This window comes from Dromaius novaehollandiae, chromosome 3, assembly GCF_036370855.1.
Source record: "Dromaius novaehollandiae isolate bDroNov1 chromosome 3, bDroNov1.hap1, whole genome shotgun sequence".
Lineage (NCBI taxonomy): Eukaryota > Metazoa > Chordata > Aves > Casuariiformes > Dromaiidae > Dromaius > Dromaius novaehollandiae.
In genome coordinates, this window is record NC_088100.1 from 80,174,083 (window position 1) to 80,195,030 (window position 20,948).

The window sequence follows — 20,948 nt, forward strand, 5'->3', positions numbered from 1 at the left end:
TCTGAACACAAGAGAAGTTTTGTGCTCCTTAATAAGTGGTTTCCAAAAAAGTTTTCTAGGCTAATCTATGCACCTGCTTGCATGCTTGAAGGAAGAGAGAAAAGCATAAATTCCAATATTATTTTAAAATATTGGTACTTCTGGCAATATTGGATTCAATACTTTGGCAGTACATACACATTTTATATATGATTCAGGAATTCTATTGAACATGTAGTTCCTCTTGTGTGTTTAGAGAAAGTACAAGTCTTAAGCTCTGTCTGAAAGCATACTACTCTTAATTCAAGGAATCTCATTGTTCAGACTATTCTATACATATTTTAGCATGACTTCTAAAATTAAGCAGAACAACAAAAACTTAACTAAAAAGAAACCATCTTTCATAAGGAGTTTTGACATTCTACTAGGTTTAATTATATTCAGAATTCAAACCTTTAATGCTAAGTAGCATTCAACAGCACCAAAAGGTGGTTGCAAAATTTTAAACACACCAACACAGTAAGAGCCTAAAAGGACCTCTTTTAATGAAAACAAGGCCTTAACATCAAGTATCATGAGCCAGAACTGTGGGGAAAAAACCCTACAAACATTCTAGTCCTACCCTGCCTGAGTTCTTGGGAAGTGCTAGTCTATCATTATCTAGGATAACAACTACTTATTAACTCTCACAGCTATGGAAGCAGCTGCTTTGTGCATTACATTCCACCAGCCCACGTACAGTCATCCTATGTATACTGTGACAGAGCTTCTAAGAAATAGCTTTTTAAAATGAGCAAGAGCCATCTCTTTTTCCATCTTCAGAAAAAGACCAAGAATATAGTCATTATCACTTGATTTTATTTCCTTTTAAACCACATTTTTAAACCACAAACTAATACACTTCCAGTAAATATTTTCATTATTGAAATTTATTTTCCTACCATCGAAGGTAATTTAAGCCTTACTATTTCTCATTCCAGTAATAGCCTGATGCTTCTACGCATTTTAAAAGCTGATCAAACTGAAGGTAATTTAGGTTCTCCAAGTTTATATTATTCAACAACACATTTTCTAAATCAGACATTCCCAAGCACTGTTACATGAATCACTTCAATATGATAAAAACGTGCCAGGCTAAAGCAGCTGTTAATTCTGCTGTACATTAAGTGCTTCCCGGCTTTGATAAGATCTTGTACAACAGAGGTAGGGATTACTTAAGTGCCACTGCTGAAACACACCATCATCACTTGGAAGTCTGTGGACATATTTGCACTTTCTGGCTTTACACACCAAAGCAAGACTGACATACCACTAGAAAGTGTGTGATGAATGATGGAAGGGTAGGGGTGAAAGACTGGAATTCTAGTTTGGAAATGTGGAGGTATATTCCAAAGAACAACAACAGAATACCTATAATTCTTGTCTGGGAAGCAAAGCAGTACACATGCACGGCCTGGGGAGCACCAGTACTGCTACTTAGGATGGCACCTGAGAAAATGTAGCCTGCAAGGCTCTGTACTAAAGTACTGCCATGAGATTCCCCAGCACTGGCTGGTTCTGGAACACTACTTGTGAGTGTGATCAGACTTGAGCAGCCTGAACTGCTGGTAACTTTTTTGTTTTTCAATGAGAACTCATCTTTTGAAGACTCAGTACTCAGTATATATAGCTTCAGCTTAGATCTTTCCTCAAATATATCATATTCTTGACCCACGGAAGCCCTTACTCAATTTTGCAAGCTGAACTTTTCTGAAATAAAAAGCAGTCCGATATTCAGGGTATTACTAGATTCACAATCTTTTTTTGCTTTTCTCTTAAAGAGAGAGTAAAGATAAGCAACAGAATAGATCAAGGTGCAGCAAGCAGAAAATCTTTAGAAGCCAAGAAGGACTAAACTATACTGTACAACACAGCCTTTCTACTTAAAAACCTCTCCTGTTAGAACTCCATCATTGAACTAAATACTTACATTTTTACAAGAGAGGCGTGCAGGAGAGAAGGCGAAGAAGAGAAATACTGTAGTTTCCAAAAATGTAAACTAATGTTGCAGTAGAATATAAAACAATTGCACCAAAGCATACCCCCTCAGATACCTAAAATCACAGCAACAAGACTGGACAGGACCTGTAATTAAGCATGGAATACAGCTGATTAGGGAAACGCCTACACCCAACCTCCAACCCACAAAAGAAAAGGAAAAAAAAAAAAAAAAGGGAAGAAAGAAAAAATAAAGAGAGTGGGGGAAAAAAAGAAAGAAACCAATGACTTTTCTGAGCCAGTCATCTGCTCAAACTGATGTAAACAACATGCTGGGAAATCAGTTCAAGGCATAAGACACATAAAAGGGGTGTCACAAAACAGTAGTACAGGAATAGAATCATCCTGAGAATATCAAAAGTATTACTTCATGCTGTAGAATAGCAGGCATCTAAACAAAATAGGACCCTATTTGAGAACTATACCACACAGAACATGCATAAGTTGGTATAAGAAAACAGATTACAGTCCTCTCCTCCTTCCCTGAATACCTACTTTGGATCCTCCAGAGAGGAAACATTTCAAAAATTAAGTAAATGTAGACTTTTCAGGGTGAGGCACAACAGCTTTTAAAGCCTGTTGTGCGAGCACTGCTTTCCCCCATTCAGAAAACAGAATTAAATTGAAAATAAAATCTAAGTTACTTTTCTACAATACATGTATCCTACACTGCACCACTCAAAAATAGCATCAGTATTAAGAGTCATATTATTTATATGATGTACGAGAATGTCTTTAATGGAAAGTTCACAAACTTAACCTAAGGAGTTCCCCACCTTCCAAATTAGAGAGCAAGTTAAAACAATTATGTGCTGAACACAACTTCTCCTCATTCCAGCTACTGGAAACACAGTCTCTAAATGTAAAAGTTTAGATCTGCTGTTCCCTTTTATACATGATCACATCCTAGATTCCTGAAAAAATAACACTGATTTAAGTTAACATACGCCGCAGTTCTGGTTTGCAACTTATTTTTGTTTACCAGACACACAGTGTAATAACTGGCTGGTCCCATTTCTTTATGCACAATGAGACTTTGCAAAGACCTAATATAAAGCAAACATATCATTACAAGATAGACCATATATTATGTATCAAGAGCATATGGCCTTTTATATCAAGAGTCCAGGTAAAATACTTAGGTATCTTAACCAATAGGTATTTGAAAGGCTTCTCTTATTGAGATCAGGCTTTCTTTTCAAAATGTTTTTCTCTGCTATCTTCCCTCTCCTTCCCCCAATTTATAAGGCATGAATAACTAAAGGTAAATCAAATGAAGTAGATGCTGAGAAATTAGTATGCTTCTTGGAACTGCTGAAATTGCCAAACGCTGAGGCAACATTCTAGGAAAACACCTAAAAGTATTTCAAATAAAAATTCATTCAAAAATCTCAAAATGATTCTATTCAACATGGCCTTTGGTAGACAAACTTCTTACCTCCAGATATCACTTCCTTTAGAAAACAGGGAGGACTTGATAACTTCTGGAGCCATCCATGCATAAGTTCCTGCTGCACTCATTTTGGTTGTTCTGTGCCATTCTCTAGCCAGACCAAAGTCTGTAATCTTCAAAGTTTTATTGCAAATGTCATCATGTTCCATCTTCTCTAGCAACAGAACTGCAAAAGAGTTTGTAAATTATGGCAATGGTGTTGATATTTCAAAATATCTAGTTCTGTTATTTTCACATACAATTTGTACTTTGCAAATAGTTCTATACTTTAAATGTTGTGAAAATATTATTGAAATTTTTATAAATATGAGAAAGTTTACTGAAGATAAGATATTCTGAGTAATAAAAGTGAAAAGTATGTACAATGTTATGAGTTCTTTCCACAACTTGTAAGTAGACATTAAACTAGTACAAGAAATGCAGTGTAACAGATGTAAAGCACATAAGATTAAAAAATCTCAGAATTCTAACATCCCACAGGTGATGACAGGTTGCAAAATAGTTATTCACTTTGGCAGGAGATTTTGGAGTAACAAAAAATTAAGAGAAGCAGCAAAAAAATACCCCAAACGTTAAGAACTTTTATGAAAGCCCTAGAGAATAAAACAGGAAACACCGTGTCACTGTATATGTCTATTTTTAATATGGCACACAATTCAGGTCCCTTCCCATCTCAAAAAGGACATAATAAAACCTGAAAGAGGCACAGAGAAGGACACAGCTAGAATGCTTAGATCAGCATGTCCTCAGCTACAAGAAATGGTTAAATAGACTAGGACTTTTCATCCAGGAAAAGAAACAGCTGAGAAAAGGATCTATGAAATCATGTATGGCATAAAGAAAGTTATAGGGAACAATTGTTCGCAATTTGTCAGCACAAGGAATGGGCAACATCCAACCAAATTAGCCCAGAGTCAAAGACACACATGGCAGCCATTCACGCAACACATACATACTTAAACTTCCGAATTTTTTGACATAATACTATCATTTTACATAGATTTAAAAAGCACCTACACAAATTCACAGAGAACAATTCCATCAAGAGTGGATTCAGGTTCAAGAAATCCTGAGCCACAAATCACTAGAGGTTGGGAGACTATATCAGGGAAGTAAACTTGCCGTAGGAGTTCACGGTCAGCAAGGGGACTCCAAACTTTGATCTATTCCATGTTACATTAATATCCACTTCATGGATGTTAGAGAGCAAATCATCTATTTTGATGCAGAATTCTACAATGTGCATTCACTTCCATCTGACTTGATCTTAACACCTTATTGGTAATGTTGTAACACAGCTTCATAAAATGGCTTTAAAAGGAGAGAGGAGAATTGGCTAATCATGTCTTAGAGCTCATGAGGAGAAAGATAACAAGTACAAAGAATCATTGTGACCTTACTACCACAAATTTTAATCCCATATTCTGTTTCTGTTGTCACTGTCAATGGTAGTAACTGTGAGTTTTAACTTTCTGTTAAAATGATCTCTGGGGACAGAGATCAAAAGTTAAATTACAAATTAAAAGAGTCACTGGTATATAATGTTTTCCCACTATACGTACTGCAAAACACAGCATAAGGGAACTCACTAAGAAAAAGAATGGATGAAGAATTACGTTGCGTTACAGAGGAAAGAAACTGATAACCTTGTAGTTGCAATTGCAAGAAATAATTTTTACTGGTACAGATTAATTACACTCTTACAAGTATTTCAAAAATAATGTCAAATTCAGATAAAATAACAGAACAGAGATTCCTTTTTCAACAAGCTTCTTAACACAGCAGAACAGAAATGAGGGCCAAAATGGTATAGACAATCTAAGAGCTCCACAGTCAGCACTAACAGAACAAGTTAAATTCATGCAAGAGTCTTTATTCTTTTAGATTTCAATGAAAGACCTATTGTTTTCTATTCCATTTCAAACATGTTCAGCAGAATTCCTGACATTCCTTGTCAGTCAATGTGACCGAAACCAAAAACATTCAGTCTTGCAAAAGGTAATAACTGGCACATGGCCAAGTTTCATCCTACAAAGGGACAATGTTTCTTAGCAATTCAAGTTTCCGTTTCCGGTTGGTAGTCAGGAAAACAGCGATAGTATGCACAGATTACTTACCCAGCTGGGAAATAAAAATGCTCAGCATAGCTGAGTAGTGCTTAGTAAGTGCTTCCCTTGCAGTAACATAGCAACCTTTACTGTATCTTCCTTCTGCGACTCCTGCAACTTCTCAGTTCTTGTTAGCTTAGGTAATGTCAATTTTACAGTGTTGTGCTTAGCCTCTTCACTCAGCTTGCAGTGGCTTTTTTAAAAAAATCCTTCAAACTGCCTTTTCAGAGTCCAATACACCTCCAGTATTAAGTTGCGTAAGAGCCAGGTTAGCACTTTCTGGTTTACTTTAAACTTTTTCAGACTTTATATTTTCACAGAGTAAAGCTCATATTTACATCATGCTCTCCTGCTGGCAAACAGGCTAAAATATTAAAGGAGAAATACAAAGAACCTTTGAAAATAAATTCAAACCTAGCAAGAAAAAAGAATTAAATTAGGAAGGCAGAAGTACAGGAAAATCATATGTACATCTTATTTATTTTTACATAAGCAAAACCAGAGATATTTCTGAATGATTCAAAATCTAACAGAGAATGAGACTACAAAGTAAGTCAGATGTGATAAAGCTACTTTGCCACAGTTCATTCAAAAACTGTGTGCACTACAGCCAGAAACATTTGAATAAATAATTTAAGGCTGCACATGTTTCCCACTTGTTACGCCATTTTCAACTCGATTCTTATTTAAAATGCCTCCCACTGTGACTCTGCCCTCCTGCAATTAGATCAGGGCACAGGTGAGTTTATTAACATCATAGTATCAAAAATGTTAGGGATACAGGGACTGCATGAACATAAGAGGTGGCACATGCCCACCACCATTTACAGTTGAGAAACAAAGAGAATTGCATCTTATTCTGAATAATTCCATGAGATATAAACCAGCAACTTGTACATAAAAACAAAAAAATTTTTAAGTCATAGAGAGAAAAGAATGGAAAAGATACAATAACTATGTGGTAAAATTGAACTGAAATTGGTAGCTATGATAGTGTGCATGTCCTAAAAATCAAAGAAATATTTAACAGTGCAGCAAGCATACACAAGGAGTCTAACAATATCCCTAATGAAGATATTGCTATTTAAACATATAGATAAACAGACCTTACACTCTTAAGATGCTTAATGTGACTAAAAAGAACCTGGAAATCCAGGTACTATTCATCCTGGATCACTGAAAAAAGTAGCTCATAGAATCATAAAATAATTTAGGTTGGAATGGACCTCAGGAAGTCAACCCCCCTCTGGGGAGAGGCCTAATAATGTAAAAAATGTAAACCTACTATCAACCACTTTAATCAATTGGTAAAATCATGGTACTGTGTGATAAAAGAGGAGTAAAAACATTTTCTATATTTTATTATAATAATTATCTATATTCATGCGACTGTAGACATGTTAATCTGACTTAAATATCATCTTGAATAGACTTTGATGAATACAATAATTAAAGACATTAAGTCATACAGAAGGCAGGATAAATTACAGCAGAGTTACTTTACAAATTGGTTATGTCACACTAATCCCATTTTTTCCTGATAGCTAATTTCTTAAAAAGCAACGAAGTGCCAGACCTGAGCAGATGCGAGTGCCTTTTAGAAAGTCTCATGATACAGGTGGAATAAAGATGTATAAAGGAAGATCTCAAGAAATTAGTTACCAGCACAAAAAGGCATGATTAGTGCTCTCTATTAGGAAGCATGTTTGTTCCACAGGCCCATTAGCAATCAGATAAAAGCACAAGGTGTGTTTCAAGAACTAAACAGCAGAGTCAGAAGATATTGCCCACTCTGAAGAAGACCAGATCATCATGCTAGAAAATGTACAAGGTTGGAAGGGATCAATAATAAAATCTACTGCTATGAAGTGGAGGTGAAGGAAGAAGAAAGGTCTGGATATGCTGGCTAACAGAAGGAGAACTGAAACAGCAGCTTCACACAGTTGCGAAAGTAGATCACGTAAATCTAAAATGCATTAAAAAGGCATTTTTAGTAGAAACAGGGAAGTATCATTACTATTGTAAAAGGCATAAGACCTCAAATGACATACTAGATCACTAGAACTGTGCATGTATGTTCAAGAACAGGAACTTAAATTGGAGCAGATGCAGAAAATGGAAGTAGAATAATTAGGAAGCTGTAATGTCTATGTTATTTAGACAGATAAGAAAAGCTTAGCTTGTCTGCTAGGCTAAACAGAGATTGAGAACAGTTCTGAGAACAGAAATTTGCCACATCTAGACACAGGATGTAGGTATAAAGCACTGGTGCTCTTACCAATAACAGCGGAGCCCTGACTGGTCTGTCTTACTTACATGCTCACAATTAAACTAATTTCTAGATCTGGAGCTATAGGTGTGTGTGTGTGCATGTGTAAGATTCATGTTCCATTGCAAGACACTGCCTCTTTTCTCCAGCCTACTTTCATCTCTCCTCTGCAGTGTACAATACAGTTTACCCCTCAAAGGATGACATAAAATCCAGCATATATTCCTGTTAAACAGAGCAATAGCATTAATCTTTCCTGCTCTTTTTCTACATTATTATAGTTACAGCTGGAGTCTTTTACCACAAATGTTGTAGCGTACTGCCAGTATTTTATGGTGTAACACTCTGCAGATAAGATGTTCTGTACATGTTTTAAAACCAAATCTATCGCAGTTACCCAAGACTGTAATGGAACTGGATCTGCTGAGCCAGATGGTACTTTCCAATTCTGTGTTCCTCTGTAATTAGAACAAAATCAGCAACATCTACAGAACCACTATTGTTCCCATACAACAGCAGCTCTCGGTCAGGGAGGGTGCAGAATGTGGGCTATGCAAGGAGGCAGAAGTCCCAGTAAAATTCCATCCAATTGCTCTCAGCCTCCTTTTCTTACGTCATTCCCTTTCCTACCTTTTTCTCCCTTTCTCTCACTCCATCTTCAAACTCCCACCTCTCTGGCAACCACAGAGTATAACACTTACTTTAAGCTACTGAGAACGAAAGGTGACACTAACTGCAGCAGCTTAAGTTAGGGATGCATAAAGCAGCAGAACAGATATTTGAAAAAGACTTGCTCTCTCTGCTCCATTCCCTTGTGAGTTTGGGTTAAAATTTTATTGGCAAAAAATGGAGTGAGAGTTATGAACTGCTGTATTCAAAGAAATAGAGAACTGAAGGTTGGGTGCAGGACACTGGTACCTGTTAAAAACAAGAGTGAGGAATAGGAGAGGAACCAAACTATTACAGAAATGCAGAGAAAGGACTGGATCCTTATTTTGAATGCACTGAATGTTATCCTGAAGGGAAGTATTTCAGGGCAATAAGTGGAAAAAAAAAATAATGGGAAAGAGCATACTTGGACAAATCAAAGTCTCGGGGTACATACATGCTCTCCTAAATTCAGTACGAAGCTGAAAGTCTGGAAAGAAATTGCAAGCATTTGTTTAAATAGCAAGCATTCTTGTTTGAAGTATAGCTTTAAACAAAAAAGCTCACTTTCTTGCCTCAGTTTCTATCCTATTTCTTAAAATGTATGCATCTTAAAGAACAGTATATACAGTAAGCCTGAGGGAGGCCTGGATAGAGCTTTTATTTAGCAGCACACCCAGGAAACTTCCACCTAGCACTATGATCTTCTATGCTACTTCTTCATGTGGTTATTTCCTGTAGTCTTACAGTTCTGTTTTTGTTACTAAGAATATGCAGTCCATTATATTTCTCCAACATTAGTATCAGTCCCATAGTCTCCATTTAATACAACCTTTCCTTTGACAAGATTCTTGAAATCCCAGGACTACAAGTAATTAAAAATGGTTTGATTTCATAATGCACTCCAGCACTTGCGATTGATCATTTTCAGCTACCAGCCATCTAAGCCAGTGTGTATAAAAAATGTTTTGAGGGAAACAGTCAAAGGTTTGAACACTTTATATAAAACATAGATATATTGAATGCAAACCATCTTTCAGTGCTCAGATTAAAAAAAAATACTCAAGACTCTTCTATCCCTTTTATCCTCTTTATGCTCTCTACACCTATTTTGTTGCTACTAAAACTAAACAAAATATTAAGCATCGTTATTCTCTGAAGTTAGACTCACTTGCCAGTAACTGCTTCTTACTACCTTATCTATAGTTCACTAAATAGCCAGGTATTATGCTTTTTGCAAATACAAGCTGTTTAATAGTACAGCTATTTAAGTTAATGTGATTAGAGGTAAGCTTGTCTACGTGACACTACATTTACTACCACTGATAAAGTCATTCTTAAAGAATACCAGAAAGAGAATTAAAAGGTTATATTTTATACCTCTACTTACAAGTAAAGACTGTCCAGACAATGCTTGCTACTGTCCCCCTCCCCACCTAGTCTGTTCCCTGTCAATCTGTTTGCAAGTGAATCTGGTTCCTGTTCATTCACTAAATCAACATGCAACAAAACCAGCAAGGCAACCTTGTATCTTTTCTTGGAAACTATAAGGCAGAAAAATAACTTAGTAAACATGTTGCCTGTTCAGTTAATACCATCGTACTCCAGAAACACAGCACCTTGTCAAGAGACCTTTCTCTATTATTTGGAGCTTTTAGTTGGTTCCAATCGTAATTAGAAATTAAAATTTCAACAGTGCATATAGAAGCCATACCCTACTACACTAAGCATTTAAACTGCAAATTACCTAGGACACTTTAACTCATTAGAATATCTTTAATACACGCACAGATGATATATTACTAGCGGCCTATACAGTACTGCTGCTTAGACACCTTGCTTTCTTCCTACGGGTTTTCAGGATAGTAACTATTAAGGGCTAAAACCTCATCTCTGTATCTATATCTGTCCGATTACATTTATCTCACTGGATTAAATCTAGAGGTCACCATCAGCAAAGCAATTCATCCTTTAAACAGTGATTACATATGCAAGAGGCATTTCTCTACCTTTTACTATTGGAATACTGCGCTCCTCCATCTCCTGCCTCCATTCACAGCAGACATAATTTCTTATTTTTCCATACTAAATTAAAAGTGTTTCATAAAAGATAGTCCTTAAAAGTATTTGTTTAAAAACTTCCAGTTTGAAGAACAAAACAAAACAAAACCCTACCTCACTCCAGCCAACATGTATTTAAAAAAGTCCTGAAGAAAGTGCTACCAACTGGAAAGCCAAAACATGGTGAGACTTGTCAGGAAAAATCCTTGATAGAAAGAATTGACAAACACATACCAGCCCCGCAGGAAAAAAACATCCCATAGTGGGATGCGTGGCACAAGAAAACAGTCAAAGCACTAGAATGACAAAGAAACAGTCATCTGACTGTCTGAAAGAAAGGAGAGGAAAAGGAGTGAGATAGAGAGAGAGAGAGAGAGAGAGAAGAGGAAGAGGGATGAGAGATTTCGACAGCTTCAACATAACTTGCATCACCACTTTTCACTCCCTCTCCACTTCTTTAATAACCATTATTAAAGCAACTTTGGGCAAATGGAAACTTGAGAGAAAGAAGCAGTTTTAACAAGTTATTGGCACAGGCTGCAAATGCTGTGAGTTACTTTACTGCCTACCATCTATGCTTTATTTGCTGTTCAGGTAGTTCTGTAACACAAACCAGAATTTTCTATTGTGCCAAAAGAGAAAACAACAGGAGTAAGAATCAGTTATCATTAACATTCAAATAATTATCATTTAAACAATAAATTCAGAAAATGCAGGATTTGGATGCTGCATTAGAAAGATCAAAAGCAGCTTGTATGCTAAATGCCCTCCAGTTCTCTTTGGTTAAAAGAGTATTAACATTAGTTTTCCTATTTAAATTCTACATTTAAGAAAAGTTACCTCACTACTGCAATTATTCCATAATTTTACAATTACCTGGACATCAGTCACAGCTGAGACTTGATTTTAAAACTCAAAACACTCCCAGGTATGCTACGCCTACCAGCAACTTCCACATTTTTTTGAAACACCCACAATTACTTTGTTTTTTAAGTGAATTTTAAGCTCTTTCTTCTTTGCTTGCTTTGATTTTTAAAAGGAGCTACACAATAAAAAGAGTGACTGAAATGCAGGGATATTAGAAAGAAGAGCCAGACAGAACTAGTTTGGTGGTAAATCAGTGATTCCTGGCTAAAAATTCTTTTAGTTTCAAACTCTACAGAACAAAAAGAGTGCTCACCCATTCTTTAACATGTCATTTGTGTTAGGTTGCAGCAAATATATATTCATACACATACATACATATAAATATATAAAATTTAGCAACTCCTTCCTATTCCTAAAAACAAAACTCAAGGCATACTAGAGCTAATATACTCAAACTGCAAAAGGAGAATCACAGCCAGTATATAATGCATGAGGTACAGCTTCCTCCAGGTGGTACTTTCAGAAAAACTACTAGTTACCTCCCTTCTCCCAAATTCAAGACCTTAGCATTCCCTTGAAAACAAAGTCAATATATGCCAAGCAATACACAGAATTCACCAGAAGAGATGCAACTAAACCTTGTAATCTTGGAAATGCCATCTGGGGCAAAAGCTGGCAGAGGTTACCTTTCTTCAGGACTGAACTAAGACAAGCAAACTTATCTATCATTAGTCAAATCACCTATTTACGATCTAATTTAACAAGCAAGAATATTTAATTTAAATGATAATTTTGGTTTGTATTTACACTGTTATCTTCTTGAAGAAAATAGAACATCGTTTTATGTAATTTGATATTTCAGACTGATCAGGAAAATACACAACTTCTGAATGCATGCAGGTATTTACATAGTTGGCATACTGTTCCTGATCCTAACGTATTACACTCGTCAATTATGTACTTCCTTGTTATTTCATATTTTAGTTGTGACCTATATCATGCTGCATTTGACGTGCTGAGTGAAAATTAGAATGTTATTCAATGCACAAAAATAGCACTTCAAAATTTAAAAAACCCTAGAAAAGTTCAATATAAACGTATATAATGAAAACACATTATACGCTTAAGGATGACTTACTAACCAAACTGAAGTATCAGGGTGTAGTTTGATGTCACAACCAAAACCATGAGAACTATCTGTCACTAAAATACATATCTTAATCTCCTCTCCAGTTACAGCCACTCATCTTCACAGCCTTCCCCCCACCCCCCCCACCCCCTGAGTCTAGCATATAGGTAGTCTTGGGAGACTCAACCAGCCAGACAGCTGAGTGGAAATTAAGCCTGGAAAGAAAACAGTTTAGAATAGTTTTCTGCTGGATCTATTGGCTGATTTAACTCAGGTCTACTGACTATGCAGCCAGAGATGAGTTGATTCCACTGATCCGTGGGAGGGGGTAGAACCTGTGTTTGGAGTTAGGTGGGAAAGCCTCATAGAGCAGCTAGCTGTTAAACGAAGCCAGTGTGTGCTACAGTAAGTGAAAAGTCAAGCAACATTTCAGAATTAAGATCTAACCACTTTACATCTAATTGTATTCACAGATGTAAAGATACAAATCAGCTTTGCTGCTTTTTCCATTATAAAATCACTTTTGATTAAATATACTGTTGAAAAGAACCAGTTGAATAAAATGAAGAGAAAAAAAAATTGTCTGTCCCTTGGATGATGCCTATTACCATGAAAAGTTAGTCCAAGAATTCAAACAAACTCTGGTAAACGCTTTGTGAAGTAACTCATCAGTTAATATGAAATTCCTTTAATATCATTTCTGGGAGAAATTTTAATAGGTTGTATTCCATAAAGAATTCTGACTTAAGTCGTCAGTTTCAGATTAAAATTAAACTAACTTCTTTTACATGGCAGTGTTAAAGGAGACATTACTTTAAAACAATTTTTGCCCAACTCAAACTGTTACAAAACTTGAGGGAGGAGGGAGGGAAACAAGTTTTTATATAATTTTGTGAGGTGAAAGGATGGTGATGCAGTGGAAAGCAGGTGGTAAAAGGATCGCTGCTTTCTATCCTTACGGTTTCTTCTCTATAGCTGAGGAATAGCCCCTCTGTATTGTGCATTTCTTAAGAACTCTAATTTTTAATAACAAGGGCAAAACACCTGTTTTAAAATGAAAACTTAGGACTCCACAAAATTTGACAGCACTTCTTTTCTCTGGGAAGAGAAAAGAGAAGGGAAAGACTGCTCTTTTCATTCAGTAATTACTGTAATATATATTCAGTGCTGAGTTTAAAAAATTAACTTTTTTCTTCTTATACATGAGGAAATAAAGGCAATGACTTTCAGGGAACAGCAGCAATATCTAATCCTAATAAAAATAATAATAATACCAAAAAAATATATATATATATCAAGAACTACTCATACACCCAGAACTAAGGAATAATCATTACCAAGAGTTAATTTGTCCAATAACAAACCACATTAATGAAGCAGCTACTCCTGCATTTTTGAGGGGGAGGGCTGTCTTATCAGCTTCATGTTAACAGCACACCTGCCAAAACACAGATTTTAGTAGCTATGAAGAGACCAAAGCATGATTATACAACCAATGCTAGTATATCCAGGACTGATTTAACTGGAGCTACGACTCCAGACAGAAAAGGATCAACTTGGCTGGAAACTCCACGAAAGAAGAATACTTCTGTGGTGACTTTATACAAATACTTAAGTTTTTCATCTTACCATATATTACTGCATCTTGAAGTCACAGATAAGTGGGTCAAAACTTAAACATCCACTTACTTGCAGTTACTGATCTGAGGTAAGCTTTCAGTAACACGGTGAGCAAGGCAAAAATGGTGAAATCAGTTTTAATCATTCCTCAAATTTAAATTTATGGCACCAACTATTTTTTCAGTACCACAAAGACAGATAGCCAAATAATTTGGTATTAAATATATTAGCTATATTTTTATTCAACTTCAATGTCATAATTTTACCTCTAACCAAAAAAAAACAAAACTCAAAAATAAAAAATCTTTGAACTTTTTAGAAGCATTACTAGTGAAGATCACTGAATTAAATTTCAATGCTTCTAATTTTAACTGATTATCAAAAATAAAAATTCAAGGACAGAAGTCATCCATGTTGCAAATACTCATTGTACAAGGCCATTTTATTTCAGAATTTGCTACACTGAAGCACACTTAGAAGAAAGTTTATGCTTAGTGATAAGAAAACTTACAGGCTGCAAACAAAAAGCCATTATCTTCTAAGGTCAAAGAAGCCACAAAGCAGCATTCGACATCCAAATACAGTGCGGTAATACAAATGTTACTTCTCTAATCTTTTGAGGTTGCATAATACAACTTTTTAATGGATTTTTTTAAAAAATTAGTAAGACAGTCCAACCACATTCAGTGTGCCTGCAGTCCTAATAGGGGGAAAAAATCCCCAAATTGAAAACGCAGTTGTATCTCAAGTTTTTCCAATGTTAAGCTAACATTGTCAATGCCCAAATCTCAATCTCATTTTGCATTAAGTACAATACCTCATCTCACAAATGTTAGGGTTAGCGGTCAATCTTACTTTCTCACTGTTCACGAGAACGACCAGAAATGCAGAAGAATTTTAGCAGGTATTGGGAGGTGTTTAGCTGCCTAATTTACAATTGACTTCTATGGAAGTATTTAGTAGGATTTTCACAGTGTGCAGGTATGTGATCGAATCTTTAGGACAACAGCTTTAAAAGAAATCCAGCCAAGTAGCGCTAAAAAATCTTGTTTAACATACTGGTATTACAAATGCTGTCATCTGAAGTCCTACCATTCAAAATAAAAAGCCACCTCAAAACACTAACTGAGGACAATTGTTCTCCTTTCAGAAAAGCATTCAGAAAACCTGAGAGATAAAGAAAGACTAGAATATGACTCCCCATGTTGGACAAAAAGAGGCCACCAAAAACCTCAGTGCAAATGAGTTTCATGCAGAAAATGCTAGGAAGGAGTCCATATATAGAGCATGAGAGAAAAATTTCCAACATCTGTAACCTAGCTCATTTGGTATCTTGGAATGAGGGAGGGAGGAAAGCCAAGGAGGAGAAACTCATGAGCAACCAAGTAAGATCCAGAAAGTGATCAGAGTAACATTATTTTTTGAAGTAATGATTCTACCTGTTGGAGAAATAGTCTTAACATCAAATAAGAGAAAGGAACAACTCTACATCTGACTCATCATGCAAGAGTTTCAGTTGACAGATGTACCTAGCTAGGAAAACAATAAATGGAAATCAAGATCTGTATTAAAAAGGAGTTAAAAGGAGGTGTTTAAAGTTAATGTTTTTTAAACCAATTTTATTATGTTCAGCTAGCCTTTCAGCTTAGAATCTTCTTGCTTTCAGTATAAACACTGTGTGTGAATGTACTTCAACAAATTACTTGAACAAGTTAATGAGGTTCTGAGTTACAAGAATGTTTATTTCTCCATCTTTTAATGTCCAGACTTGAGATGCATAAAAACAAACAGGAGTAAATTTAGAAAACAGTAAATCAAGGTCAAGTAAATGGCTACTGCAGTTAAGTCTTCCACCTACATATAAAACAACAGCTGGATGTTACTCATTCTCTGGGAGCTTACAGATTATATAAACAAATATTATGTTAGAGTAGGTCACAAAATTTCATTTAAGAGATATTGTATTATAGTCATTAAGCTCCTGTATATTAATTTTTAAGTGTTTAAAACATCCTTCAATTGGAAATGAGTCTCTATGCCGTTTGCTAGTTATTGCTTCTGCAGATAGTGACAATCACAGCAATCAGTTACTCAAAATTGTTTCTTTTCCTGAATTCCAGCCTCCCTTTCTGAACACAATATATAAAATGTATTTACCTCCAGCAAGTAAATTTATCAAGTCCAAATAAAACAGACATTATGGAAAACATTTCCTTTGGAGAAATAGAAAAAGATACACTATGGCTCAGAGTTGCTAAACTTTTGCTGCTCCCACAGAAGTGCAACAGGTCTTCAAAGTCTCAAAAACAAAACCAAACCAAACCCACAACCCTGTCTACATAGTATGAGAGCACATCAAAATGTGAAACAGATTACTAGGGGCAGTGTTTGATGAAACAAAGTAGAACACTTCAGATGACTTAACTTTATTCAAAAGAATAGTGTATTTGTATTCAGTGCTATGCTAACTTTTAATAGGTCATAGCCTTCAGAAGTGATGCTGTTTCCTAAATTGACCAAATTCTGCAATCCTATTAGTTTGTATGATGATTGTTTTAAGAATACTAAGCAGACAAGGGTACTAAAACTTAGAGCTCCTTCCTGCTGTACATTTCCAAATACTTCAGGATATATGACCAGTTCTTATGTTGCAATACAGCAGCATTATCATTACTGCAGAGTACAAGGCAGGGCTACTCATACAGGTGGAATAGGAAGTTGGTGTACTTAGAACAGTTTCTAGTTTTATGCAAGTTAATTACTTAAGAATAGTGCAAAGCAATTAAGTACCATGACCATATGAACACAGGCCAGAAAACTGAGGCACAAGAATTATAAACTGCTAACAAACAAAAGGCTCAAAACATCTACAAGAGTATTTACATTCTGAGCAACTTCCTAACTATAGGATGTATTGCCTAAGGTCAGCAGCTCCTTGCCTGTGGGTTAAGGGTTTTCTTTTTTAAGCCAGCCTTCCCAAAAGGCAATCTGTCTGTCAGGGTCATTCCCCTCCAGCCCCCTGATAACTTTTGGCCCCACTGTTTTATCTGACTGGCATTGGTCAAAGCAATGTAATGTTCTCAGAGACATCAGGTTCATATGGGTTTCATGAAAATCAGCTGCCTTATGAAAGAGGAAGTTCAGTTAGTTCTGCCACAGAGAAATGTTCATTCCTCTCCAGACCTTAGAGACACTGGCCAGTATGAGCTTAGCAGTCAGCTAGGCAATACAGGTTGTTTCAATCCAATGGCAGTATATGCAGCCTATTATAAGAGGTGACAGAAATCAGCCATGGGACAAAGCTAGGGTTAGTCCAGCAGGGGCACCAGGAACATGGAAGGGAACAGGGGAGCAAAAGTTGAGTGAGCGTCACAGGGAGGTGAAGGAGATAGAGTACATGCCTGTAGAAAAATCTGCTTTTTCAGTCTTAGCGCTCACAGAGCAACCTGTTACATGGTGCCAGTTGGCTTGGTGCTATTGATAGAAACAACTTAAAGTTTCACTGTCATTAGAAGCCATCTTGAAACTTTCTTTCCAACAAAAGTTAAGATGAAGTTCGAATCTGTAGAGAAAACCACCTCTCCTCCCCCTCAAAACTACCAAAGTAATAAAATTTCATTTTGAATTTTCTTGGTAATGTACATTAAGAGATAGTTAATTTTCAGGCATTTTATAACACATAAGCAATCCCTACAAGCTTTACCTGTGATGTGAGCAAGTTTTGCCTCTTCAAAACAGAGTCAAGAGACAGATTATGTGCCTCAGTGATTTCAGAATAAAATCAGTTCAGAAGACTGCAGATATGTTTACCTCTAATTTCTTTCTCTCCCTACCCCCACAAGAGCTAACCTCTTTAGCTTTTAAAAGCAACACTCTCAAGACCAGGAGAAACTAAGTGTCATCAGAATTTAATGCAACCTGCTCATAGGGAAAGCTGATAAAAGAAAAAAAGCAGTCTGAGGAAACACCTTTGATCAAAGTTTTTGAAAACATCTCCCATCTTTTCTTAAGGATGTTTAACAGCATAACTTGAACAATTTTGCTGCAAAAAAACTATAACAGCAAAGACCCAGAGATTACTTGTTCTTCCTTTTCTCAAACTCTGGGACACCTTCCCCACCAAAAGCAACTGATTCAACAGTTCTGTCAAACCACATCACACTTGTTTATTCAGATTTTAAAACCAAACAATTTCTACCTTCTGATTTTTTTCATGAGGTAAGTTTGAAAAATATCACATTGAAGTAGATTGTCCAATTTGCAGTTTCACTGTTCAGTTGTACATCTGATTCCTTCAGATTTCAAGCATTGCTCTCATTAGCATTATCAGGTCCATGGCCTTTTTCAACAACCCTTGAAAGTCAAACTGTCTGTGACAACTTCTAAAAGTAACATAATCTCAATACATTTAAAAGAATGAAGGGCTGCAAAGGATCCTGGGATATTCAAGAAACTGGTGGAGGTCATAGCAAGCCCAACCCTACTTGCATATTCATCTATGACAAATGAACACAGACTACTTATCAGTATTACTTTAGTACACATAATCTGTGCAGATCCAACCTTGTGTTTTGCCTCTTATAACTTATCCATGGATGGGTCTATGCCATAAGCAAGATATGAACTTTTTGTTATGTCTTCTGCAAGTACACAAACCTGCATTCATGATAAGCCCCCATCCCCCCCTTTTGTTTTCAAGGTAGAAGTACTGCATGATTTGAAATCAGTCCTGGGAACATGAACCTCTGCTTTGTCTAGACCAGAATTCAGAAAGTGAAGACTAGCATATTCCATCTAAACACACTAGTAACTTTATTCAGAATCCTAGCCTAGACAAAGCTGTACTGAGTCCACAAGCAATCACAGTTAACCAAGGTCTCCGCTCTGCTCAGAAGTAATGGGGCATCTTTGCCCAGAAGCAAGCAATTTGATTTCCTCAGAGGAAGAAGCTGCCATTTGAAAGAAGTCAGCAAACCAGCTGAAGATGTACAGAAGACACTTGCGCAACTATGCATGTCTGATCTAGATGAATTTGTGTATTTTCAGTAAAACATCCACAACTTTTTCATAATCAGCTGGCATGCTTGAGCATGACTAAGTCTGTGCCCAGGAGATGCAGTTAAGAACGTTCAAGTATTTTCACAAGTTTTAGATGCCTTCATGAATTCAAATCATGATTTAATTCAGAATTGCTTGACTATACATACTGGTTTGAGAAACTTCAGGTAAAGTCCACATCTTGATCCTGATTTTGGATTATTTCCTTAACATATAAACTATATCTAACAACAACAGGAACTGCTTATTAGGAAGATATTCTCAAAATAGACCATACTTTTTCCAGAGAAACTTATCACCATGTCACCTGCAGAAAGGTTTACAAAGCTCATACAGACTATTTGCAAATTGGCATTATAGATAATGGTTCTTGTGTTTAGTTTTTATTACATATACTTAAATCTAAATGTGTTCTTTTCACCTTTTTTGTCTACCTCTGACATAATCATTAAATATTATTTTTCTACTTGCACCTGAGAATTAAAGCTACTGATACCAACAAAACCTGAGTTACCCCTTCTTTCCTTGCTCAGCCCTCACAGCTAAGTTTGTTAGCTTTCTCCACATTACAGAAACAAAATTGTTTATTTCCTTCTACTTATTTTGGCAGAAAGGAAAACCTTTTCCCACTTCCCAAATAGAGTCCAAGGAAACTTGTATGTACAAAACCAGTCTGTCACTGTTTTTACAAATCTAACGTTCTCGTTACTGCTATTCTGTTCGTGGCACCTTCTCTCACCAGTTACATCAATTTGACATCAATGAAACAGCACTAGACGTACTGTCCTACAGACCCCAACTGTATGAGATGGCTTGGAAAGAAATAACATACTTGCCTTTGGGGTGCTTGCTTTGCATATGCCTGCCAACCACAAGCTCAGACATACATCTTTTCTGGGTCAAGTATGCTGATGGAAAGGGCTCTTCTGGCTGGAAAAAACAGTTCCTACCTATTTTCTAGGAAAATTTTGGTGAGCTTTCCTTTCTTTAATAATGTAGGGGAAGTCATTTTTCCAATTGGTCTTCTAAAGAAGAAAAATTCCTTCTTAGGGCGAGTCAGTAAGATAGCACAAACAAGACTGATAGACTGGTATACTAGCTAGCGTTGCTTAATGGAGAGCACAGAAACAGCACCACTAGCAGCCCAGAGAAAGCAGTGATGAGCAGTTGAGAAGTGGGCCCAGCCAGGTCTGATAGCAGAACCTTGTCTGCAGCTATAGCCATTGCTCAGTTGTTACCGTCCACACACCAAGTGAGCACATCAGCCAAATCCGGCAGCTTTCTGTTCTCACTGCGTATGACAGGAAAACACACTTGAAAAGAATCAACTAAAATCTTAGATGAACAGAAAAGTTAACAGAACACAGGGTACTGTCAGGATTGCATAGTCATCTTAACTCATATCGTTCAACCTGAGGACTAAAGCATATTGTATCACTATCATACTATAAACTTCCAATGTTATCATTTAGTGGGATGATCAAGAGACATAATTCAGCTTAGCATTTCAATACTGTCTTCAAGCTTCACTAAGATTAATAAGCATGGGTGAGAGCTAAATGGCTAAACCTAAGCAAATGTGCCACTGAAGTAATAATGAAAGTAGTGAATAAGCACATATACTGAAGTTAGGATTAAAAGCATATTATAACACCTCTGCCATTATCTACATACACAAAGATTATAATGCAGTCAGTTCACTGCAGTCACCAACTCAGC

At 36.3% G+C, this 20,948-nt stretch overlaps 1 protein-coding gene across 3 annotated transcripts in view; it reads right to left on the minus strand.

The window, feature by feature from the left end:
- Positions 1-20,948, minus strand: part of MAP3K21 (mitogen-activated protein kinase kinase kinase 21) — a 43,791-nt gene that overhangs the window by 20,410 nt on the left and 2,433 nt on the right. For all 3 annotated transcript variants that reach the window (XM_064509247.1, XM_026117289.2, XM_026117288.2), the window contains exon 2: positions 3,455-3,635. In XM_064509247.1, the coding sequence (XP_064365317.1) occupies positions 3,455-3,635 (181 nt within the window). The remainder of the gene's footprint in view (positions 1-3,454; positions 3,636-20,948) is intronic.